General features: G+C 38.5%; 2 protein-coding genes across 4 annotated transcripts in view; one reads left to right on the plus strand and one right to left on the minus strand.

The window, feature by feature from the left end:
- Nucleotides 1-27,042, minus strand: part of RALYL (RALY RNA binding protein-like) — a 1,110,405-nt gene that overhangs the window by 510,507 nt on the left and 572,856 nt on the right. The window lies entirely within an intron of this gene.
- LOC102812749 overlaps nucleotides 1-27,042 on the plus strand; it is a 170,016-nt gene that overhangs the window by 137,413 nt on the left and 5,561 nt on the right. Inside the window, exons 7-9 of the mRNA XM_006859249.1 lie at nucleotides 973-1,121; nucleotides 22,665-23,090; nucleotides 23,746-23,982. Of these exons, the coding sequence (XP_006859311.1) occupies nucleotides 973-1,121; nucleotides 22,665-23,090; nucleotides 23,746-23,982 (812 nt within the window). The remainder of the gene's footprint in view (nucleotides 1-972; nucleotides 1,122-22,664; nucleotides 23,091-23,745; nucleotides 23,983-27,042) is intronic.

The following is a 27,042-nucleotide window of genomic DNA, read 5'->3' on the forward strand; positions in this document are numbered from 1 at the left end:
TTGGTTCCACAGGCAGTGTTCCCATTTGTAAATATTTTAGGTTTACCAAAGCTGGAATTGCTCTAATTCCAAGCTCTTGCAGAAGCAGCCATCAGATTTTTGTTGCTGTCATGCCTCTTCTGCATTTTCTGATATAGATTCATGGATATGCCAATCACAGATTTTCCTCATATAGCATAGTGGTTATGAATCAGACTGCTAATCTCAAGGTCAACAGTTCGAAACTATCAGCAGTTCCACTGGAGAAAGAAAGATGAGGCTTTCTGTTCCCGTAAGGATTTACAGCCTTGGAAACCCTATGCAGGGTCCCTGTGGGTCAGAACTGACTCAACAACGGCACTTAACAACAACAACAACAACCTTGACCTGATTAATCCAAAGCCCTGATTAATCCAAAGGAGTGAGCGTCCATGTCTGCAACCATCACATCACATGGCTCTCGTTGATGCATGCAGGCTTAAAGGACAAGCCTTTGCTGTCTCAGCAAGACAAGAACCCAAAAGAATGATCCTTTATTGACTGAACTGTCCACCTTCATCTTTGTGAAGGAGAACACTTTCCATGCTGCAGTAGACAATTATTGACCAGCAGTAGAGCCTAAAAATATAAAGTAAATTACTTCATGGAAAAATTTATTCTCACACTAAACTAAAGCAAAACAATTGTATTTCTTCTGGGATTCTACACAAGAAGTAAGTCTTTTAAATGATATTTAGTTATACTTGAATGAAATTAAAAAACAAAAACAAAACCTCTCATTAATGCACATAAAACAATGTATTTCAAATCCAGTAATTTATATTCATGTAAAGAAGCAACAGGTAAACATGTTCATGTTTTATTTATAAACAAGCAGGAGCCATACATGTGTTTTTAATGGGAGATAAGAGCTCTGAAGTCAACAGAAAAGACTTACTTTTAATTCCTAAAAATGTAATGTTATAAGCCCTAATCATTTTTTTCCTTTTTCAGTTTATAAATCTGAAGGTTCAAGACCTCTGTTGCAACCACGTGAGTAAAATGGAAGCAAAATCTCGGCTTATTATGAAAATGGTTGAAAATAGCCAGGACTTTATGCTTTCTAGGGATTTTACTTTATATATGCCCATTCAAAAGAAAAGGTGATCCAACAGAATGTGGAAATCATGGAACAATGTCATTAATTTCACAGGCAAGTAAAATTTTGTGGAAGATAATTTAAAAATGGGTACAACAGTGCATTTACTGAGAACTGCCAAAAATCTAAGCGGGATTCAGAAGAGGAACTAGAAGTAGGGATAGCATTGCTGACATCAGATGGATCTTGGCTGAAAGCAGGAATATCAGAAAGATGGCTACTTGTGCCGTATTAACTATGCAAAGGCTTTTCATTGTGTCTTGTTGTTGTTAAATGACTTCATAGGATTTCCAAGGAGCAGCTGGTGGAATTGAACTGCTGACCTTGTGGTTTGCAGTCCAGTGCTCATTCTATAGTTCACACCAGGAGTTTTGTGTAGACCGTGACAAACTATGGCTAACGTTGCAAAGAATGGTTATTCCAGAGCACTTAATTGTGCTTATGAAGAGCCTGTACATAGAAAAAGAGGCATGCAAGGGGATATTGTTGTTGTTAAATATCACTGAGTTGGTTCTGACTTCTAGCAACACTTTATAGGGTTTCCGAAGAGCAGCTAGGAAATTTGAACTACCGACCTTGTGGTTCAAACCGACCTTGCTGTCCAGTGCTCTTCCTATAATGCCATAAAAGTGGATTTTTGATGGTTTAAAATCAGGAAATATGTGTGCCAGAGTGGCTTTCTGAGTGTGTGCCATACAGGTTTTCTGAGAAGCAACTTGTGGGTTTGAACAATTGACCTTGAGGTTAGCAGTATGGTGTTTATCCTACATTGCCTAACCAGGACTCCTAACCATGCATTTGTTGTGATTGTTAAGTGCTGTCCAGTGGGTTCTGAAGAAACATAAACAATTAGCCCTGTGGAATATATGGCACCATGTGAACATTAGTCTTCATGACATCAAGACGAAAAGAACTAGGTGGTGCCCAGTTACCAACACCAATTGCTCTGTAAAGGATCATATTAGAAGATCCTGCATAGAAGAAGAGCAAATGAAACAAAATTCAAAACTTTAAAAGGGACCAAACTCATTGGTTGGCTAGAGACTGGTGGAGCCCCTGATGCTATGGTCCTTCGGGTCTGGAATTGAGCTCACCCCCATGGATCAACTTTCAGCCCAAAAATAGACAGTTCTGTCTTTAAAGATAACAATTACAGTAGTGAGGTCTTCACAGCTTAGAAGAATCAACCATTTGAGATCATAAGGGCAGCATTTACCCAAGGATGACGTTTACAATGGTTAGGGAAAGAGGACGGAACAGAAACAAGAAACACAAGGAGGAAGTGTGACAAGAGAAGTTATACTGAAGGGATTGTAATCAATGAGATGAAACAAAATGTGTATGATTTGTTGAATGCAAAACTGATGCTCTGCTCTGTAGCATTCACCCAACTCATAATAAAAAGTTACAAAAAAAAAAAAATGATTTGAAGGAAAACATGAGCATAATAAAAAGAAAAATGAAAGATACGAAAGGGTTTCAAAAAGTTCATAAAAATGGAATTAAAAGGTACTGGAATTATTCACAAACTTTTGAAGTCCACTCATATGTAGAAGTACCAAATGGAAATTTTAGGCATGAAAAACACTGTCAGGAAAAGATCATCAAAGACATAGTAATCACTAAATATCCAAACTAAAGCACAAAGAAAAATAAATGGGGGAAAAAAATGGACAAATACTTTACTTACCTGTTAGTATCAAGAGATCCAATGCATATGGATTGGAGTTCAAGGAGGGACAAGCAGAAAATATATTTGAAGAATTAAGGTCATGAATAATCTCAATTTCATTTAGTTACCAAACCTACAGATTTAACATGGTCAACAAATCCTAAATAGGATAAACTGAAAGACAATTACAAAAACTAACTCCAAACCATCCCTTCCCCAGCACTCTCTACTCAATTGGGTTTGAAAATACATTGCAATGGCCACACAGAACTCAGATACAATACTCACAATTATGGGGTTTATTAGGGAAGTTACAGGCTACATTTCAGGGTCAGAAATGTTCAGGCACACTTCTTCAAGTCAGGACATCCTCACCTCAGCTGTGTCCATATGTAGGCCTCTCAGTCCAAGTAATGTTATAAAGTTCTTTCAGGGCTGCTGATAAATTTCCACAAGATCCACTACTCCACCATAAGCCTCAGCCTGAAGGCACCTGACTCTAACTCAGTGTGCTAGCCAACCTAGCTCCTCCAGTTAAGCAGTTGGAGTCACCCCGCTTTACTAGTAAGGCTCCTGTTGAAAGCCACTCAGCTGTATTTGCTCTGTCTCATGCTGTGATTCTTGGTTCTGCTGCAGTTGCTCCTCTGTCACCCCTCCAGTGTCACAGCTTTCTATCCCTGGGTGGAGGAGGTTCAATGTTGTAGAGATCTAAGGTCCAAAAATGTGCTCTCCACTCCCAGCTCTTCTTCTTTGATGGTCGTTTGATCGTTCCCCTCTTGTTGCTGAGGTAACTAATTTTATACCCATGTTAGAGTTCCAAGTTTTTACAATTAAATCTGTTTAACAATAACTCATAACTAATCACATAATCCATCAGCACTTTCCCCCACCTCCTCTAACCCAGGCCCATCAGGAAACAGCTGTTTGATGTGAGTTTACAAAGACTATGGCTAGAAGGGACATTAAAAAATCATTTTTATTATTTAAAAAAATTTTTTTTAGTATGCAACAACGAAACTAAAACATATCCTAATGAAACTGCTGATAACCATCTTAAAAGTAGCCTAAGAATTAAAGACACGTTTTGTATATAGACACATACATAGACCCCAAGGGTTGTGTACATAGACAGTCTTCTGAACAGTTGAATGGCATGTTGTTGACAGAAAAAAAAAACAATAATAGAAAGACAACAAACTGTCAAGCTAAAATTCTATGTCCAGTGAGACTGTCCTTCAAAACCGAGGACAAGCATCCCAACAATCAGAACCTCTGTAAATGTGTCATTATTATAGCCATAGGATTTTTAGGAGGTTTTTTTTTTTTTTTTTTTTTTTTTTCCCAGATGAAAGGAAAAGAACCTCAGAAGGAAAGCTGGTTCTATAAGGAATGTAGACCACCAGAAATGGTAAATAATGGTGCTGTTATTGTTCAGTGCTGTCGAGTCAGTTCCGACTCATAGCAATCTTGTATTGGGTTTCCAAGAAGTAGCTGGTGAGTTTGAACTACTGACCTTGCAGTTCAAACTGACCTTGCAGTCAAGTGCTTACCCTACAGTGCCACAACACGACTCCAAATAATGTTGATACATACAAAATGTTTCTCTATTAAAAAGAACATGTCTTCAAAAGATAATAGACTTTTTAAAGGAAAAATATTTGTAATGTACTATAACTTAATAACATGTAAAAGTATGTGTGAAAATAGTAGGCAAGGAACTATGGGGGTAATCAAAGCACAGTACACTGTTATAAGTTTCTTATACATGAATTGATATAATGAAATTTGAAGACAATGGAAAATTTGAACTGTAAATCACCATTATAAACTAAAGTAAAAAGGAGTTCTGTCTGGTGTGGTGCTGTAGGATAAGCACTAGATTGATAACCACAAGATCAGTAGTTCAAACCCACCAGCGACTCCTCATAAACCTGAAACAGAGTCGCTATGAGTCGTAAATGACTTGACAACACTTAACAACAGCAACAACATATTGACAACTACATTGAATGTATTTACCACCCTAATTAAAATGAAGTTTTTAGACTGAATAATTTTCTTATATACTGCTGCATCGTCAACTTTTCTTTTGCTCTTTCCTTTAATTTAAAGGGCACCAAAATCAGAGTTTCCTTTGGTATTGTTATATTAATCAGTCTTAAAGTTTATTTATTATTGGAAATAAGATGGGGGAGTAATAAGAAATGAGTTGAAATGGTGAGGCTGATGCCAGCATCCTCAATGTGCCAACACCAGGAGCCTATGTTGTTGTTGTTGTTATGTGCCATGGAGTTGGTTCTGACTCATAGCAACCCTGTACAGGGTTTCCAAATCTTTATGGGAACAGAAAATCTCATCTTTCTCCAGTGGAACAGCTGGTACTTTTGAACTGCTGACTATGAGATTAGCAGCCTGATTCGTAACCACTACGCTATTAGAGATCCTTAGATGACATTTACTAGTTTGGTGACATCCTTTCTTTCTTTCTTTTTTCTGCTCCCGTAAAGGTTTACAGCCTCGGAAACCCTGTACATGGTCACTATGAGTCAGAACCAACTCCATGTCACATAACAACAACAACTTTTAAAAAATATCTCCTTCCTCTCTGATTTAATTCCAAAACTCTTTTTATTTTTCCTAAGTGTTTATTAAAACACCACTCTCCTAAGTAAATCCACTCAAAACTGATTTTTCCTTAAAACGCCTATTTCTACAAAATGCACTTAATATTCATACTGTTCTTAACATCAACCCATTACATTTTAAAAGACATGTACATTCTAATTTCATTCAACCTAACTTCCCAGAACAAACAACGGACTGCTAACGACAAGGTAAGAGGTTCAAACCCCACTTGTGGCTCCAAAGAGAAAGATGAGACTGACTGTCCCCATAAAGATTTACAGTCTCAGAAACACTATATAGCATTACTATGAATTGGGGTCAATTTGGTGCAGTGGGTTTGGTTAATTTAATTGAAAGATTAAAAAACACGTCAGCGTATGACCTACTATTCATATCCTGTTTTTCAGAAACTCTCCTTATCTTCAACAAACTTTAGATCTGTACCCTACACACAAATAATATGAATGGAAGGAAGGGGAGGTTCTTGATGAAAATATCATACGTTTTAAGAAACTCATGAAAATAAATCCAAACAGAGTTATTTCATTTTTTACACAAGAGTAAAGTGTTCTTGATAACTCTCATCTAAAGATGTTTTACTATTTGAATTTTGAGAGGTCCTATAAAAAATGGTTGGACATTAAATATTAGGTAACTGAATACTTGTATAGGTCCTAGATTTGCCCAGAAAACCCTGCTTGCACCTTTTCAGATAGGCACAATTATTAAAGCTACCAGTTAACCTACAATTTGACACACTGCAGTGACTTGCTTGTTGCTTTGATGCTGGAGGCAATGCCACCGGTATTTCAAACACCTGCAGTATCTCTCACGGTGGACAGGTTTCAGTGGAGCTTTCAAACAAAAGCAGACTAGGATAAAGGTCAGGTGATGTACTTCTGAAAGATGACCAATGAAAACCCGACGATTTACAACAGAATACTTTCTGACAGAGTATCTAAAGATGAGCACCCTAGGTTGGAAAACACTCAAAAGTGGTCACAACAATGGACTCAAGCTCACCTACAATCATGAAGATGGTGCAGAACCAGAGAATGTTATCTTGTACGTAAGGTTGCCACAAATCAGAACTGACTTGAAGACAACTAATAACAGAAGTAAAAATTAAAAAAGAATTATTTTTCACTCTGAAAATAAAAAGAATGTTTTAGAATGTTACCAATTAGTAGAAGGAAGTGCTGGCGTTTTGGTTGTAAACATTGGTTTAAGGCGATGGTTAAATTGTGACAATCAGATCTTCTAATGCTCACTGAAAACAAAAATTAAAACAAAACAGCTGTCTGCCCTCCTGTCCCCAACCACCACTAAATCTGGGGCAGATCTGAGCTTTTATAAATTAAACTGACTCTTTGATGCCCGCCAAAATTTCAGATCCACCAATCTCTAGATTATAATAAACTCTTATTATTACAACTGCCAACCTTGTGGTAAGCAATCCAGGGTTTATTCTACAGCTCCCTACCAGGGCTCCTTTTGACTCTGTAACAACCTAGAAAGACCTTGGAGAGACCTTTGCAACTAATCTTTTAACAGGCTATTAGTCCTATGGAAGTCCTGAGAAAAAATAATAACAAATTTTGATGTGATCATTTCTTAGTGTAGTAATCGGAATCATCTAAGATACGATTCTGTCCATAGTCAGTGAAAACAAGGAATGGGAAGAAGTTGTTTGGGGAGATCAAATATGTAAGTAGAGAAGTTTGGGGGAAAAAAACCCCACAAATGTATGTATATGCATGAAGACACTTCAAAAAACCTAATATAACCACAGACTCAAGAGTATATTAATTTTATAAAATGGTGTAACTTGTTGTATTTTAAAGAGTTGGAAAATTTGAGATCCAGTGAGTTTAAATAATTTAAATAAATTATCTACAAGTAATTCTGGTCTCAAAAAGATAGGTCTATGTTGCCTTGCTGTTTCCTTTTTTTTTTAAACAGTAAATTGTCCAGTAAATTTTGGATTATAATTATAAGCTGCCTGATCCCATTCCTTCATTAACTTGGATAATTGAACCATAAAGGTCTGTAACCATATTTTAAAAAAAAACATGGTTACGTTGTCTCATTTAGTTATAGTATTTATGAGCAGGAATCTCAAGGGTCAGTATACATTTGGAGTACATGAATAAAACAGCTAAAAACAACCCACAAATAATCAACTGTTATGTAATATGCATAATGTTAATCAAACAGAAAATCAATGGCTCTGGCTGTGGAAAGAAGGAAAAGAAATCCTTGGTTTTGCCATAGAATTCTAAAATCTTAAGAGTTTCAGTATTTACATTTGTTTCTAATTTAGGAACATATACCATTTTTCCTCTTCTTTCTACTTCCCCCAACTTTTTCATAATGTGAATTTATTTGGGCATTTGACTGTTTTGGTTTTTTCATTCAAATATAGCATAATATCATTAGAGATATAATTCAGAAATTCTCTTACTGCAGAAAAAGTTCTATCTCTTAAAAATGATATAAAGAAAAGAGCATAGCATGAGAAAGCACGAAATGTTCTATGCAATTCAAGATCATCATTCTTTCCTCTAAAGACATCCAAATGGCCTACAGTCTAATGGCCCCTTTGAAAAAATATACATACCATAATACTTCCATTATCAATAAATACTAGTAGCCAAATGACTGAACTTTTGCCTGACCTAATTCAAATGAATTGGCTTTGTGTTTAATGTACTAAAACAGAGATCAATTAATCCTTTTCATCTTTAGTTACTGGGGGGAGGAATGGGATATGGAAGGAAGGGAAGAAAGCTAACAATTTCATTTGGTTCCATTTATTTTATATAATTTTTTTTTAATCTTCACAATCCTATGAAATATTTATTATTAATCACATTTTAAAGATAAGGAAATTGAGGTGGTTCAGAAAGGTTATTTAAATTGTCTAAGCTTGACAGTGTGAGTAAATAGCAAAGTTAAAATATGAATCTAAATGATCAGGATTCTAAAATTGCCTCACTGCTTTAGGCTGGAAACAAAGGCATACCTTACAGCAACTTCAGGAAAATTCTCTGTCGTTTGAAATTCTTTGTCTTATTAGGCTGCCTTCAAGTCAGTTCCAACTCACCGTTACCCTGTGCACCAGAGAATGAAACACTGCCCAGTCCTGTGCTTTCCTTGCAATTGTTATATTTGAGTCCATTATTGTTGAGGATCCTCCTCCTTTTTCTGATCCTTCACTTTGTCAAGCATGATGTTCTTCTCCAGAGACTGGTCCCCACAGATAACATGAGAGACTAAGTCTCACCATCCTCACTTTTAAGGAACATTCTGGTTGTACTGCTTACAACACAGATTTGCTTTTTTTTCCGGGGAAGCCAAGAAAACCAAAAAAATCCGCCCCCAAAACAAAAATCAAAAGCCATCGATTTTTCTACAGTCTTCCTTACTCATCGTCCAAGGTCTTAGAAATAGTTATACTTAAAATATCCATTAAAGTATCTGACTACATGGTTCATTCCAAAGAAGACTGGCACAATTGTTGATGCAAATTACTTTACCTTCCAGAACTTCCTGAATCTGACCAAATTCAACCCTTTATATACCATTTGCACTTGGAGACAGATTACTCCTTCACATATTCAGTTCATGTTGGGAGGCTCAGGATACATAATCACCTGATGTCTCATCGTTAGATGTTCATTCTCTATCAATTCTCAGTAGCAAAACAAACAATTTCTGAAAAGGAAAGTAGTATTGGCTCAAAATTCTAGAGGTCTATTGTGTAGTGGTTTCGCAGAACAATCCTATTTTTTTAATCTTAGACACTGAGTATCATTGGATCTGTTGGATCATGAAGCCTTTATGGTAGAGGAGTTTGTACTTTAGGCTGAGATCACTTCAGAACCTTCTCTTCTTTTAGTCCCTACTCAGACAGGAAACACGATAGGTGACTTTATAAATGAATTGAAATTTCACAGCCAAATGTGGTATATGCTACTTTCAAAATGCAAAAATATCTACCAAACATTACGCCTCTTTTTTCATCATAGATTGTGTAAGGTACAGCAACTTATCTTTTACTTTGGAAGATTATCTCAATATGCTCCATCCCATTGAATACTTGGAAAAATTCCTGAGGTGATAGGACAGGGAAATTTTGTGGGGTTTCGTTTCTACCATCTTATTTGCATAAATCTTACTACAATCAATCGTAGTAGCAGCAGCAGCAGTAGCAGCTACTTCCTACTCACCAGATTCAATCAGCATAATCTCATCGATGTAGTGAACCACTGTAATATTGCATGGACTGTCAAGAAGATCAAGATCTCTTCTGACAATATCATATCAGAAAAACTAACAAAGAAGATGATGGAATATACTTGTATCCGTTCAGTAAAATCAAGCCTTCCACACTGGTACTATGGGGTGAGGACTGTTATAATAGGAAGGCCAATGTGGAATTCCCTGGAACTTCTACTCCCTTTCAAGATAAAAACCAGAAATACATAATACCATATCATTGGGGAATTTCTGGGATTAATGTCAATATATAAGTATTGAAAATGGAGGGGACCCCCCCCAACCCATGGCTCAATTTTCAATTAAGCAATAGGTAGGTATAAAGGGGAGACACTAACTCTAGTGCAGTACACACACCACAGAATGGTCAACTATTCTAGATCTAAAGGCCAGCATTTACCCAAGGACAGAATCCAGAAGGGTGGGGAAAGAAAGAAGAATGAGGACTAAGGTGTGCCAGACCCAAATCATGGTATGTTCAGTAACCTCATATGCATGTGAAAGTTGGACAATGAATAAGATAGATCATAGAAGAATTGATGTACTTGAGTTATGATGAACAAGAAGATTACTGAAAGTACCATGGACTGATAAAAGTACAAAAACATCTGTATTGGAAGAATTACAGCCAGAGTGCTCCTTAGAAGACAGGATGGCCAGACTTCATCTTTCATACTTTTGATATAATATCAGGAAGGACCAGTCCTTGGAGAAGGACATCATGCTTGGCAAAGTGGAGGATATGTGGGGAGGAGGAAGATCTCTCTAATGAGATGGATTGGCACAGTGACAGCAGCAATGGGCTCAAGTGCAGCAATGATTGTGAGACTGACACAGGATCTGGCAGTGTTTCATTCTCATGTGCACAAGGTAGCTATGAGTTGGCCCCGACTCAGTGGCATTTAACAACAACACACTGGTGTTAATTTGTTGTAGCCAAAATGCGGAAGTGATAGAGAGCCCTCCAGAGCAGTGCTTCTCAATCAGGGGTAATTTGTCTCTCTCTATCTGGGTAAATTTGGCAATACCTGGACACATTTTTTATTTTCATGACTGGGGAGAAGGTAGCGCTCGCATCTAGAGGGTAGAGGCTGAGGATGCTACTAAGTATTCTATAATGCAATGCACAGGGCAGTCCTACACAACAAAGAATAATCAAGTCTAAAAGGTCAATAGTGCCTACGTTGAAAAGTCCTGACTTATTGCCACACCTGACCATCAAAGGAAAGTAACCAGAGCACTTAAAAAACTGAATGCAGGTTCCTCACATGGATTTCTCAAGTCTTTAGTGAGGGGTGTGTCTTCTAGAGCTTCTCACAGAACATAATTGTACATGATAACTCCTGTCCAAAATTCCTACTGCCTTAACTCTTTGGATTTTCTCTTTCACATTATGGTAGGGCAATTCTGTTATCTCAATCCAATTAGCTATCGGCTACTATCATTGTGTTCAACACTCTGTGATTCAACTAAATTGACTGTTAAAGCCATATCCTGCTGCACAAGCTAATACATTAAAAACAGACTTTCCAGTATCGATGAGTTTGGCCAGATCTGGGGTTTAATTCTTCTCTCCTTGAATTAACACCCTTTGGACCCACTCTCAATATGTTCCTCACATTCCTGTTTATATACATGAACAAAAACTTGTAATTCTTTTGGTGTGTAACTTATTTTCTTTGGGGTCATATTATATATCTTATCCTTCCTGGAACTTTCTGAGATTTGCCCCTAGCTATAGGTCTAATGTTGTCCTGGTGTGATGCTGTTGTTGTTGTTGTTGTTAAGTGCCGTCGAGTCGGTTCCGACCCATAGCGACCCTGTACAGGGTTTCCGAGGGTGTGATGCTGTAGGATAATGCAAAAACCACATGGGGACCATGTCTGACTTCCCTTGACTTCACAAGGGGGAAAGATAATCAAACTCAACATCAGCCCAAGGCTGAATTCTATGAAGTGGAGGTCAGACATGCTTCCACCCTACAACCTTCTTTATCATATTCTAACACCAACCATCACTCCCACAGCACTCTCTGCTTCACATCTGGGCTTGATAATCCATTGCAATGGCCCCACAGAACTCCTAACAATAATCACAATTATGGGTTTTTTCAGGGAAGTGAACAGGGTACAATTCAGGATCAAAACCAACAATTTAGGATCAAAACCAACTCAGGACGTAGCAGTTCTTCAGTCAGGAAGCCTCTTGTCTGCCATAATGTCGACGTACCTTACTTTTGTTTTCAGCTTCTCAGCCTTGTGGTCCCTTGACTTCTGCCTTGCTCGTGTAAAAGAACCTGTTACAAAGTTCTTTTAGCCAGTCTGTGAATGCCCAAAGAGCACTTTCTGCAAGCCAATCTCCTGCTTATAGGCATTCAGCTTTACTCAGTCCATGTCACCACCTTTGCTGCCACCTCTGTCTTCATCGCTTCTTGCCACCTCTGCAGTCACTGTTTCTCTAGGTAGGGATCTCATGTGTCACTCATGCTCTTCCTTTTTGATGGTCCTGGGATCTTAGTCTTTGCTTCTGAGATGGCTCCTTTTAAACCTAGCTGGAGGACAGAACTAACCAATTCCAGCTTTAGATTCCTGTATGCCTTATTTGCATGGTCTTACCCAATCACTTGGTGGAGATTAAGATGACGCTGGATAGAAAACCCATATCAAGTAAATTAAAGGCACCACAAGACTGGAGGTTGAAACCCACTAGCTTCTCCCTGATGACCTTTCACAGGTTAGCTATGAGTTGGAACTGACTTGACAGCACTGAACAACAACAACAACAACAACAACAACAACAATAGGTCTAATAGGAGCACAAGGACTCTGTAGCATAAGTTGCTGTTGTAGTTAAGTGCCTGTCCAGTTGATTCTGACCACAGCGATCCTCTATAGCGTTTCCAAGGAGGAGCTGATAAGCTTGAACCACTGACCTTGAAGTTCAAACTTTGCAGTCTGGCATATTAACCCACAGCGCCACACCAGGACTGAACTGCTAATCATAAAGATGGTGTTTTGAGTCCAACAGCTCCTCTGTGGAAGAACGATGAGGCTTTCTTCTCTGGTAAAGATTTATAGCTTCAGAAATCCTATATAGGGTTGCTATGACTCAGAACTAACTCGATGGCACTTAACAGCCACAATGGGACTAGTAGCAAAAGGAGGTGGTAGGTTGTGAGAATGGACATTCCCTTTCAAGAGGTCTGTCCACATGAGACTATCACAGTGTTTTTAAGCAGAGAAGGATAAGGTCCCTAGTTACTGAGGAACAAACTTCTTTAACTGGTATGGGAAACACCAAGTGAGTTGGAGGCCCAATATTGCCAATTTCATCTACAGTGGATTTCATATATTCCGCATTCCAAGTTTCAGGTTTCATTATCTATCCATCAGCGCCTTAACTTTTACTAGAGAAATCTGTTGAGACTATGAATTCAAGTCATTATAATACAGCATTATATTATAGCACAAACATAGTTACATTTTGTGTTTTATTTTCAGCAATATCAACCCTGTGGGTAAAAGATGTAAGAGCTTTTGGGGCTGTTATGGAAGTTCTAGTCTCACAAGGCAATTTTAGCAGAGAGTTACCAGATCTGAACGTGTCTTTTTCTCTTTGTTAGCACTCAAGCATATCGGACTCAAATGCCACACCAGGCCTTCTTATACGTAGTTGTAGGAGATTTATGCTGAGGGATTATAAAGAAAGGCAGAACTACTTAACTTATGTTTTTGTACTCACCTACCCCCCATCAATTGCAATGATCTTGAGGCTGGAATTGATCAAATTAACTCTGTTAGAATAAATGAAATCTAAGGAGTCCTGGTGTGGCATTGTAAAATAAGCACTGGACTGGTAACTGCAAAGTTGATGGTTCAAACCCACCAACTTCTCCTTGGAAACCCTACACAGGGTCACTATGAGTCGGAACCAGCTCAGAGGTACTTAACACCACCAACAACAGCAGGAAAGGTAAGATTTTAAGAAAGTATCAACCACATGACAATAGTTTATGTGAAGACATTATTTCTTTTGCTATTGCAGAGACATGTACTCATTTTTTCTAAGCAACTTTTCAAATACATTTTAAAATAAATGCCAAAATCTAGGAACTTCTGAATTCTGACTGAAATATTTTACCCTGTTAGAATCATGATCTTCAAATAACAAAACAAATAAAAACACAAAACAAAAAACCAAAGCAATTAGAGTATAATCAGTTTTATAAAATCTATGATAAAGTACAGGTCCTTAATACATAAGGAGTTCTAGCAGCAGAGTGGTTACAAATTGAACTGCTAATCTCACAGTCAGCAGCTTGAAACTACGAGCTGTTGTTCTGCAGGAGAAAGATGAGGCTTTCTACCCATGTAAGGATTTACAGCCTCAGAAACCCTCATAGAAACTCAGGGTTGCTATGAGTCAGAACAGACTCCATGGCACATAACCAACTCCACCACCTCAATACATGCAGAATCATGTAATTAAGATAAACAAGATATTCAGATTAAAATATGAGCTTTACAAGTAAAATAAAAGGAAACATCCCTTTAAAACATCTTTAGCCACAGTTTAAGGGAAATAGAGTTTATTTCTTTAAGGCAATTTCTTGCTAATAAAATAACAAAGAAAAAAATCTTAGTTCACCACAGCATATCCACTTATTGGAAATATAAAAGCAAAAAAAAAATGTTTTCCAATTTAATCACTCAGGTTTTACTTACACTGTTGTTATTGTTAAGTTCTGTCGAGTCAGTTCTGACTCATAGCAACCCTGTATAGGGTTCCTGAGACGCAGCTGGTGAGCTTGAACTGCCGACCTTGTGATTCAAACGACATTGCAGTCCAGCACATTAACCTTCAGCTCCACACCAGGACTACAGGCTGTAAATCTGTCCCAAACTACTGGTATTTCTAAAATAAAGCACAGAATTTTCCCTTAGGTTCACTTGGAACCTTAATTTATATTTCTGCACAAAATTGTTCCAAAAAAGTCAGATTAAACACAGAAAAAGTACTGTTTACTGTTATTGTTGTTGTTAAGTGCCTTTGAGTCAGATCTGACTCACGGCGACTCTGTATAGGGTTTCTGAGGAGTGGTGGGTGAATTTGAACCGCCTACCTTGTGGTTCAAACTGAACTTGTGGTCCAGTGCTTATCCTACAGTGCTGTACCAGGATTCCAGAAAGAGTAAATCTATGCATATGCCAAATAATTCTTCAACAGGTAATATGATTCATATGTGCAATCCTGGAACAACAGTGTTCTGTGGGCAGATGCATGGACAGATAGATACACAGGCTGTGTGGGTGTGGGAGGGAGAGCGGGAGTATTCCCTCAAATATATGAGTTGGAAAGAAGATATTTGGACATAGGCATTTCCTTTTGTTGTAAACACCCCAATGAACATGGTAGAGAATACAGGGGACAAAATAATTTGAACATCTTAAGGCAATAATGGACCACAGTCTTAGGGACACCATGGTCAACTGGCATAACATGGTCCACAAAGACAATGTTCTATATCCTACTTTGATGAGTAGGGGTTGGGATCTTAATAGCTCATAAGCGGCTATCTAAGTTGCAACTATTGGTCTCTCAATATGCAGAAGAATAAAGAGTGATTACAAAAGAAGATGCTTAGAATCCAATGAAGCATTGACCATCAGTCACAACTCTGAAGCCAGAAGAACTACAGTTGTAATTATCAACTGCTCTGAAAGGGATCACGTTAGAATGTCCTGGATAGAGTGGGATAAAATGTGGAACAAAACTCAAGATTTTATATATATATATATATAAATGGCCAGAAAGAGACTGTAGAAACCCAAGACTATGGCCCTCAACTACCCTTCAGGTCTGGGACAGAACTCATCCTTGTGACCCAATTTTAAGCCAAGCAATAGATAAGTATATAGGGGAAGAATAGCACAAGTAAGACATGCTGACCATGGAATGATGAATCATTAAAAACCAAAAGGCAACATTTACCTAAGGATAAAGTTGAGAAGGACAGGAAGAAAGGTGGAATGGAAATAAGAACCACAGGTAGGAAGTGGGTAAACTGTTGTTACGTGGATGGGATTACAATCATTGAGATGAAACAAAGTGAATGATTTGTTAAATGTAAAATTGATTATCTTCTCTGTAAACCTTCACTCAGTTCACAATAAGAAAAAGCAATATAATCGAATAACACAAAATCATATTGATGCATACATACTTCCCATTTGTAGCATCAGCTTCCATGATACATACTTGAATATTACAGTTTAAGACACTCACTTTTTAAACAACTATGTGGAGAGACTGATGAAATTGCTGCCGTAATTGCATGACTATGGAGTATGTGAAGAAGCTATGGTGGCTAAATGTTTGGTTGCTAAACCAACATCAATGGTTCAGCAGTTAGAACCCATCAACCACTCCTTCAGTGATGTGCTTCCATAAAAATCACAGCCTAGGAAGCCCCATGGGACAGTTCTACTCTGAATTGACTCAATGGCACGTAACAACACAGAATAAGGAAATGACTTAACTTTTTTTTTTTTTAACCAACCCCTGTTCCCAACTCCTTATATTAAGTTGCGTGATTTATGATTAATTAAATACAACAACAACATGTAATTCACTGCTTTTAGGTTTTCCCCATCAGGGAATCTCTTCTTGTCCCTCTTTCGAAGATAAACATCTCCTGGAGTATACTAGAGCTAAGATTTGATGCAGCCAATTAGAAAATTCTAGCCCACCACCCACTCCATGGAAGAAAGATGAGGCTTTCTGATTCCTCAAAGATCTAAAGCCTCAGAACTCCACACAGGGTCGCTACAAGTTGGAACCGACTCGATGGCACTTAACAACAACAAAATTGGCAATGGAAGCCTAATAACATTACTAATGCTGTGTTCAGTGCTGTTTACTCTTTTGTGATTCCAAAGTTACTTTATAATTTATGAACTATGAATTCATCACTGTGAATACCGTTTGTTATGCTTGCAGCTTTCCAGTAATATCTGGTAATTTGAACACTCTAAATGTTTAGATTCTGAATAAGGAGAAATAATCTCATATATTCATTATTGATCATTTGTTTCAAAAAAAATTTTAAATAGCTTTTTTTTTTTTTTTAAGAAGTGAAAGCTAACAGAAGACTTATCTTTAGAGATAACTGCTGATGTTTATAACTGGAATATGTATAACCTCTGAAATAATTGCAAACTTTTAATGAATATGCTGTTTCAAGGTTTTTTTTTTTTGTTTTGTTTTGTTTTTTTTTTATAATCATTACATGTTTTGTTGTTACTAAGGGCCTTCAAAATGTTTCTTAATTTCTAACAATTATTAGATTTTTTTCCTTATATGCATTTATAATACAAGAATCTTTAACAGTTTTATTACAAGTCTCCAGATACTCTAACATTATCCATTTAAATTCACATGCACATATGTACACATGCATACAAACTGACTTTGCAAGTTGCATTGCTTACTACTGTTGCCTTAGTGCTTCACCTTACCCTTTCTTAATGTCTCTGTCCTAATTCTTTGAGAGTTCTTTTAACATTCTGAGAATTTTTGACAAATGGAGCACATGACAGAGATATTTCTTGAGACTTTGCATTGTTCAAAGTTGCTTTTTTCTTTTGTTTTGGTCCTGATTACTGTCATTGTTAAGTGCCATTGAGTGGGTTTCAACATATAGCAAGCCTATCTAGGGTTTCCCAGGCTGTAAATCTTTTCAGAAGCAGAGACACTCATCTTCTCCAGCAGAGTGGCTGGTGGGCTCTAACCATTAACCTTGTGGTTCCCAGTACAATGCTTATCCTCTAGAGCCACTGCATTCCCTCTGCTCCTGATGTTAAGCTACGAGTCAGTTTTGACTCATAGCAAACTTGTAAAGGATTTTCAAGGAATGGCTGGTGGGTATGAACCACCAACCTTGCCATTAGAGGGCCAGTGATTGTCCTACAATGTCACACCAGTTCCTGATCGATGAATATTTTGGCTGAGTCTATACTTCTGGTAGCATAGTGAGTTATGATTAGGGTTGTTTCACCAGGTCAGTAGTTCAAATCTATCAGCTGCTCTGTGAGAAAAAGGTGAGGTTTCTGCTCCCATAAAGATTTATAGTCTTGGAAACCCAACAAAGAATCGCTATGAGTCAGAATCAACTCCATGGCACATTATCACCACCATATTTCTTGGAGAAGTCCTGATGTGCTGTAGGATAAACATTGGACTACTAACCAGAAGGTTGGCAATTCAAATCTACCAGTTGCTCCCTGGAAATCATATACAGGGTGGTTATGAGTCGGAACGGACTTGATGGCACTAAACAATAAAAACAACATACTTCTTAGAATCTCTGGTTGATGTAAAGATTAATTTGCTTGGCTGCTAACCAAAATTTTGGAAATTTGACCCCACCCCAATGTACCACTGAAGAAAGGATTGTCCATCTACCTTCAAAAAATCATCCACTGAAAATCCTATGGAGCACAGTGTTTCCCTGACACAAATAGGGTCATGATGTATCAGAATCAACTGAATAGCAATTGATGGCTGCTTCTTAGGCCATAAAGTTTTCTTCTCAATTAGTTGTTCTAATTGTTAAGTGCCGTCGAGTCGATTCCAACCCATAGTGACCCTGTATAGTGTTTCCAAGGAGCAGCTGGTGAGCTTGAACCACCCACCTTGCAGTTCAAACAACTTTGCAGACTGATGCCTTAGCCCACAGTGCCACACCAAAACTCCTCTCATTAGTTGTTGTTGTTGTTGTTGTTGGGTGCCATCATGTTGGTACTGACCCATAGAGACCTTATGCACAACAGAATGAAACACTGCCTGATCCTGGGCCAACCTCACAATTGTTGCCACACTTGAGCCCATTGACGCTACCACTTGGCCAATCCATCTTGCTGGGTGTCTTCCTCTTTTTTCTCTGACCCTTCTAATAAGCAGTACTTCTATAAAAGAACTCTAAAGTTTTAAAAGCTATGATGCTAGTTTTAAGACTCAGGTGAGCCTGATACAAGCCATGGTATTTTCATTTGCCTTTTGTCATAGGGAAACTGGATAAACAAGAAAGACAAAGAAGAATTGATATCTTTTAATTATGGTTATTGTTGTTGGTGTTGTTAGGTGCTGTTAAGTTAGTACTCACTCATAGCGACCTCTTATTCTTGGAATGTAACTCTGCATAAATCTTCACCCTACCACCTGACCTGCAGATTTGGGATTCACCAATTCTAACAACCCCATGACCCAACAGAGACCTCTAGACTTCTGTTTAACCTGCAGATTTGGGGTTCATCAGGATCTGCACATATGTGAGCCAGAAGAGGTCTTCAGTCTGCTACCTGACCCATAGATGGGGACTTCCTAGCCCACAATTGCATGAGGAATTTCCTGGAAGTAAATACACACACACATTTGTTGTCATTGTTAAGTACCATCGAGTCAGTTCTTACTCATAGAGGCTCTGTATAGGGTTTCCAAGAAGCAACTGGTGAGATTGAATCACTGACATTGCAGTTCCAACTGACCTTGCAGTCCAGTGCATAAACCCACAATGCCACACCAGGACTATATGCTTTACTGGTTTTGCTCCTATAGAGAACTCACACTCAGGAAGGTGGTTATTATAGATCCTAGCAGAGTCTTGAGGGACAGGCTTAGATTAGCCCAAGGTGCTGCAAAAGGTAAGGAGCTGGAGATCATCCTTAGCACTGGTTGTGTCTGCCATGTCTTGAGAAGGCAGAGTAACTTTGTCAGAATTCACATGGTTTCTGTGGTTGTAACATCTGAACTGCTTCAATATTGAACTCCATAGCTAGGAGATGTTGCAGTTAACAGCCCTGGTGGCTTTTCTAAGTTGATATGAATGACAAGCAATTTTGATGGACTGTAATTTCTGCTGCTTTTCCTAGCCTTTGCCTTTGAATATCAAACCCTCAGTGGTGGTGATGGGAGACATAAGGTTCAGAAGAATTAGTACATGCCCCTGTAGAATTTGGAGTCCTTGTGTGGCTCTCTGGGTTAATGTGCCAGACTGCAAAGCTGTTTGAACTGCAAGGTCAGCTCACCAGCTGCTCCTAGGGAACCCTGTACAGGGTCACTATGGGTCAGAACTGACTCGACGGCACTTAACAACAACAACTGTAGAATTTACAATTTAAGAATTATATAATTCCTTTAGATATCTATATTGTTAACATTTTGGTCTAAAGGATTTGTATACAGATCTGTGCCAAGACAACTTTATGTTTACATTAGGCACAACCACTTGTATGTCAGTTTGTCATACCATATTGGCTTGAGTATTGCTGTGATGCTGGAAGCCATGCCCCTGATATTTTAAATACCAGCAGGGTCACCCAAGGTGGACAGGTTTTAGCAAAGCTTCCAGACTAAGACAGAGGAAGAAGAAGAGGCAGAACCTTATGAATAGCGGCAAAGCACTGTCAGATATAGTGACGGAAAAAGATAACATTAGGAACAGTAGCAGAACATCATCAGATAATGAGGCAGAAAGTGTGCTCCTCAGGTTGGAAGGCACTCAAATGAGGACTATGGAAGAGCTGTCTCTTCAAGGTGTAGTAGACCATAATGATGTGACCTCTGAGTGAAGCTTTCAGGACCTTCATTTGAGGAAGTGGCACAACTCAAACTGAGGAGAAACATCTGTAAACACATCCATTAATAAACAGAACATGTAATGTATGAAGTATGAATTTAGGAAAATTGGAACGATAAAACGAAATGGAATGCATAAAGATCAATATCCTAGGCATTACTGAGATTAAATGGACTGGTATTGGCCATTTTGAATGACAGTAATATGGTTTAGTATGCTGGGAATGTCAAATTGAAGAAGAATGGCATCACATTAATCATTTAAAAGATTATGTCAAGATCTATCTTGAAGTACAATCCACTTTGTGTACTATAGGATAAGCACTGGACTGCCAACTACAAAGTTGGTGGTTCAAGCCCATCAGCTGCTCCTTTGATCCTTATTCTGAGCCACTATGAGTCAGAACCAACTTGATGGCACTTAACAACAACAAGAAAGACCAGTTATAACTGTTAAATGCCTCTGAGTTGAATGCAACTCATGAGGACCCTGTATAAGGTTTCTGAGGAGCAACTGGTAGGTTTGAACCACCGACCTTGCAATTCAAATAGACCTTGTTTGTGGTCCAGTGCATTATCCTGCAGCACCACACCAGGACACCAACTATTATTCAGATTTACATACCAAACACTAAAGTCAGTGATGATGAAACTGAAGAATTCTACCAACTTCTTCAGCCTGAAATTAATCAAACACACAATTAAGAGGCATTGATAAATACTGCTGATTGGAATGGGAAAGTTGGAAACAAAGAGGAACGATCAATAGGTGGAAAAAATGGTCTTGGTGATGGAAATGATGCTGTAGATCCCATGAAAGAATTTTGTAAGACCAGTGACTTATTAATTGCAAATACCTTTATTCAACAACATAAAAGATGACTATACACATGCACACCACCTCTTCCCGTACATGTAATATCAAATTGACTAAAGATGTCTTGGTGTGGCTTCTAACCACAAAGTCCAGTTCAAACCCACCAGCTGCTCCTTGGAAACCCTATACAGGGTAGATATGAGTCGGGACCAGCTTTATGGCAATAACAACAATAAAAACAATGGGAGAAGATGGTATAGGAGCTTGATATCAGTCAAAACAAGGCCAGGAGCTGACTGTGGAATAGATCACCAATTGCTCATATGCAAGTTCAGGCTGAAGCTGAAGAAAATTAAGACAAGTCAATTAAAACCAAAATATGACCTAGAAATTTAGAGACCATGTCAAGAACAGATTTGATGCATTAGACACTAATGACAAAAGGCCAGAAGAACTGTGAGATAATATCAAGAACATCATACATGAAGAAAGCAAAAGGTCACAGAAAAGAAACAAAAGACCAAGATGGATGTTAGAAGAGACTTTGAAACTTGCTCTTGAGCATAGAGAAACTGAAGAAACAGAAGAACTGATTAAGTAAAAGAGCTGAACAGAAAATTTCAAAGGATAGCTCAAGAAGTAACGCATTATAATGAAATATGCAAAGACCTGGAGTCAGCAAATCAAATGGGAAATAAATGGGGGAAAATTCAAGCCTGGACTTGAAATATTGAAGGATTCTATGGGAAAGATATTGAATGATGCATAAAGCATAATATGATGGAAGGCACAGAAACCTGTCCACCATGGGTGCCTCTGCTTGTATTTAAAATACTGCTGGCATGCCTTCCAGCATTACAACAACACGCAAGTTACCACAGTATGAAAACCTGACAGACGAGGGTGGCCTTAACATTACATTACCATTATTCTTTTTAAAAATAATCTAAATTGACCTAGATATTTATAATAGATAAGCCATAATAATAATGATGATGATAAAAATGGTATGATGATGAGATTTGCTATAACACAGTCACCTGTATGATGAGATCATCTATGATCATCCACTCAATTGAAAGGCTTTTCCTGGGGGTGTGGCCTGCTTCCATTATATAAAGAGATTATTTCAAAGCTCTTCATCAATCTTTGCTCTGGATGCTATTTTTTGCCTGCCATCATAGATCTCTGGATCTTCAGAATTAAGGAAGCTAAATGCCATCAAAGCATATGGCTGACCTAAACAACTAACGACCAGAACAAACTGCAATTGATGTGCTGTTCAAACAGTTCATTAGCATTCATCAGCTCCTAGAGAAATCTCCAATCTGCCAACTGACTTGGGACGCCACACCCTCTACAACAGCAAGTTGAAAATGGAAGGACTTTGACCCATCAGGTCTATAAAGATTCCTGAGGAGATAAACAGGGACCCAGAACCTGGGGAGGTTCTTTGAAGTCTGTGCAGACCCACCCAGATTAACAGATTGGAGTTCCTTTTGGAACATCTTCATCAGCATAAACAGATTCAACCCACCTAGCCTCTTGGACTTTGTCAGCCAGAGCCTACTGCAAGATGAGTTTGAGGTCATCACTGTTTTGGATTGGCTGCCCAAGCAACTTTTCCCACCTCTGTTGAGGGCAGCTGTCAAAGGAAGATATAACCAGACAGTTAAGGCAATGGTGGGAGCCTGGTCCTTCACCCACTGCCCCCTGGGGGCTCTGAAAGCAATTCAGAAGGCAGACCAGGATATCTTCAATTCTGCAGTAGATGAATTGGATGCTTCATTTGCCTATGAAGATCTCACCAGGAGATGCAAATTGAAGGTGCTGGATTTACGGGCTAATGCTCAAACCAACTTAGATGAATTGTGTGGAACCCAGGATAATGCCTCTGTGTGCTCTCTAGAGGAGCCAGAGGCCATCCAGTCAAGGATTAAGAGGTGAAATATGAATGTTTCAAGCTCTGAGGAGAAGCAGTTCTTTGCCCCTGTGGAGGTGCTCACAAACGTTTAATTCCAGAAACTGGTCTAGATGAATTCCTGGACCAGATGAATTTCTCATTGATAGGGTCAAGCAGAGAGAAGGCCAACTGAATCTATGTTGTGAGAAGCTGGAGGATTTTGATATGCTGCCCAGAATTTGGATTATTAAGGAGACCCTCAAAACCACGTGGCTGGACCAGATCAAAGAGTTGGCATTGTATTGCAGATGGATGTGTCTACCCAGTCAGATTTGCTCCTCACTTGGGCCAGATGGTTAATCTGAGACGACTCCATATCTGCGGAATCATCAGGAATTCCACCACTGACCCGGAAGCAGAGGAGGTAGACAAGCTGATTACCCAACTGAGCTCTCAGTTCCTCAATCTGCTCCAGTTCCAGGAGTTCCACCTGGGCTCTGTCCTCTTTCTAGAAGGCCATGTGGACCAATTGTTCAGTAGCTCTAAGAACCCTTTGGAGGTCCTCTGGATAAATAATTGCCTATTCTTGGAGTCTGACTTTGCATACCTCTTCTCATGCCACAGCACCAGCCACCTAAGGGACCTGGATTTGAGTGATGTTATCCTGACCAATTTAAATCTTGAGTACCTCTAAGTTCTGCTTCAGAGAACCCTAGCTATCCTCTGCTTCCTGGACTTAAAGAGGTGTGGGTTCACAGCACAGACTCACAGCTCACCTTTGTCCTGCCAGCCCTGGGCAACTGCTCCCAGTTCAACACCTTGAGTATCTGTGGAAATCCAGTCTCCATTGATGTCTTGGAGAATTTGCTGAGATATACCATCCCACTGTGCAAGTTCAGACTTCTGGAGTGCCTAATACCCTGCAATATTATGTAGGTAGCAAGGCTTGCTCCAGGCAGTGACACTTCGTGTGTATATGGCCAAAATGAGGCTGATACTGCAACAGTTAAGATGTAGGCACAACTTAACAGAAGGTTACCGTGACCCCAATAGACAATATGTCTTAATTGTCCTCCATTTTGAGATGTGAAGTAGTCATCTACTTTGTGATGTATTTCCAAGCCCAACCTCTGCCTGTGATTAAAATCCCATTGTGGAAAACTTGTATATGTTTCTTAATGAGGATTAGATTATATTGGTTCTTTTAGTTATGTATATACAACTAAACAGAACTAAATTTGAAGTAAAAGTTTTAATAAATTAAAAATTAACTACTTCTTACAAAGACCAAACAAAAAAGAGTGAGAGATGGAAGGAATACATACATTCATTATACCAAAAAGAAATGGTCAATGTTCAACCATTTCAAGAGGTAGCATGTAATCAAGAACCGATAGTACCAAAGGAATAAGCCCAACCTGCACTGAAGGCATTGGCAAAAAGCAAGGCTTCAGGAATTTATGAAATAGAAATGGAAATATTTCAGCTAACTGATGCAGCATTAGAGTCACATAGTCATTTATGCCATGAAAAATGGAAGACAGGTACCTGGCCAACTGACTGAAAGAAATCCATATTTGTGTCCATTCCTAAGAGAGATGACCCAACAGAATGTGAAATCATTGAAAAATATCATTAATAGGGCATGCAAGTAAAATTTGGTGAAGATAATTTAAAAACGGTTACAACAGCACATCAACATGGAGCTGCCAGAAATTCAAACTGGATTCAGAAGACGACGTGAAACAAGGGATATCAATGGTGATATCAGTTGATTCTTAGCTGAAAGAAGAGAGTACCAAAAGGATGTCTACTTGCGTTTTATCGAATATGCAAAGACTTTTGACTGTGTGGATCATGATGAACTATGGATAACATTGCAAAGAACTTGTACTCCGTAATGCTTAATTGTGCTCATGGGCCAGTCTTCAGAATAGAACGAGAGGATATTAAATGGTTTAAAATAAGGAAAGATGTGCACCAGGGTTGTATCTTTCATACTTACTCAATCTGTATACTAAGAAAATAATCAGAGAATCTGGATTAAAAAAAGAGTCTTTAGACCTCATAAGAATTAATTCACTTGAATTAGGATGTTGGAAAAAAGAAAAATTGAAAGTATCATGGACTGATCAGAAGAACAAACAAATCTGTTTCAGAAGATATATAGCCAGAATGCTCCTTAGAGGTCAATGGCGAGACTTTGTCTCTAATACTTTGGACATATTATCAGGAGAGATCAGTTGCCAGATAAGGATATCTTGCGTGGAAAAGCAGAAGGTAAGGGAAAAAAGAGGAAGACCCCCCCCCACCAACAACACAGTGGATTATCAGAGTGGTAACAGCAATGATTTCAAATGTAACAACAATTGTAAAAATGGCCCAGGACCTGGCAGTGTTTCATTCTGTTGTGCATAGGGTTGCTGAGAGTCGTAATCCATTTACTAGCTCCAAATGTCATCAACAACAACCACAAAACATTAGGCACTTCAGGAATAGAATTTCACATACTTCCAGAAGTGCATAAAATCTGCCACACATGGGGTTGTCATAAATTCGGATCAATCTGATGGCAACCAATTGTTTGTTTATTCTTTTTGTACTGCACTTTTGACTCCTAATAATAAAAAAGAGGAGGTAATATAAAAGTAGGACTACTGGTTCAAAAGGAGCTCTGGTAGCGTAGTGGTTACGAATCGAGCTGTGAACTACAAGGTCATCAGTTCAAAACTACCAGCTGTTCTGCGGGAGAAAGATGAGGCATTCTGCTCCTGTAAAGATTTACAGCCTCGGAAACCATGTACAGGATCGCTATGAGTTGGAACTGACTCCACGGCACATCACCACCACCACTGGTTCAAAGGAGTCCTGGTGTGATGCTGTGGGCTAATGGTGCTGGACTACAAAGTCGGTTTGAACCACAAGGTTGGTGGTTCAAGCTCACCAGCTGCTCCTTGGAAACCCTATACAGGGTCACTGTGGGTCAGAACCAACTCAATGCCACTTAACGACAACAACAACTGGTTAAAAATGTAAATAAAACTAAAGAAATGACTAAAACTAGTCTTCTGGGGGACTTTATTGAAATTAAATGATAAGAAAATATCCATTTTATTTAGTCATCTGATTAAAACAAAACAAAACGGTGGTCATTCAAATGAAATCCTTCTAGAATAACTCAGAAGAGAAGACACTTGAATGGAATAATGATGTAAAATAGCTAACATATTTTGTGCATTTTTATTATTTGTCAAAACTCAGCTAACTTCGTTACATGTATGTAGCTAGCACTTTTTTTGATTTAAGGAAAGATAAAAGGAAAAAACCAAACAAACTTGAAGCTATGTTTGCCAAAGTACCATTACTAGCAAAGGGTAAGATTTGATTTCAATAACATCAGACTATTAAATTGCACATTTAATCACTAATAAAAGCAGAGAAAATAAACAACAGAAAGGTAAATTTGAAGTACAGCTTCTGAAGGTTAACATGGCTCATAACTTTCATAAAATGAAATGACAGCAGACAAAACCATCTTACATTCTGAAATCGGAGAATGGCAGCATGGAGGCAATCTAAAAGGTGTAGTTGAACATAGTCCCTAAATACAGGCTGTAGTAATACTTCAAACTATCTGCATGATGTTCTAATGACCTTAACTAAGGTAGTTACTGTAGTCATCAGTTTTGAAAGGAAAATAGGAAATGAAATAGAATTTGCATGTTTGCTAATATTCTTTTCCTTTTCTTTATTTTTCCATCTAACAGAACCATTAACTAGAAATTCTTCTTTAGGTAGAATATTTACATGGCGTTGTTGTTGTTAGGTGCCATCGAGTCGGTATTGACCCATAGTGACCTTATGCACAGCAGAATGAAACACTGCCTGATCCCAGGTCAACCTCACTACTGTTGCCACACTTGAGTCCATTGATGCTGCCACTTGGACAATCCATCTCATTGGGGGTCTTCCTCTTTTTCTCTGACCCTCCA

Source organism: Chrysochloris asiatica, unplaced genomic scaffold, assembly GCF_000296735.1.
Source record: "Chrysochloris asiatica unplaced genomic scaffold, ChrAsi1.0 scaffold00031, whole genome shotgun sequence".
In the NCBI taxonomy this organism is placed as follows: domain Eukaryota; kingdom Metazoa; phylum Chordata; class Mammalia; order Afrosoricida; family Chrysochloridae; genus Chrysochloris; species Chrysochloris asiatica.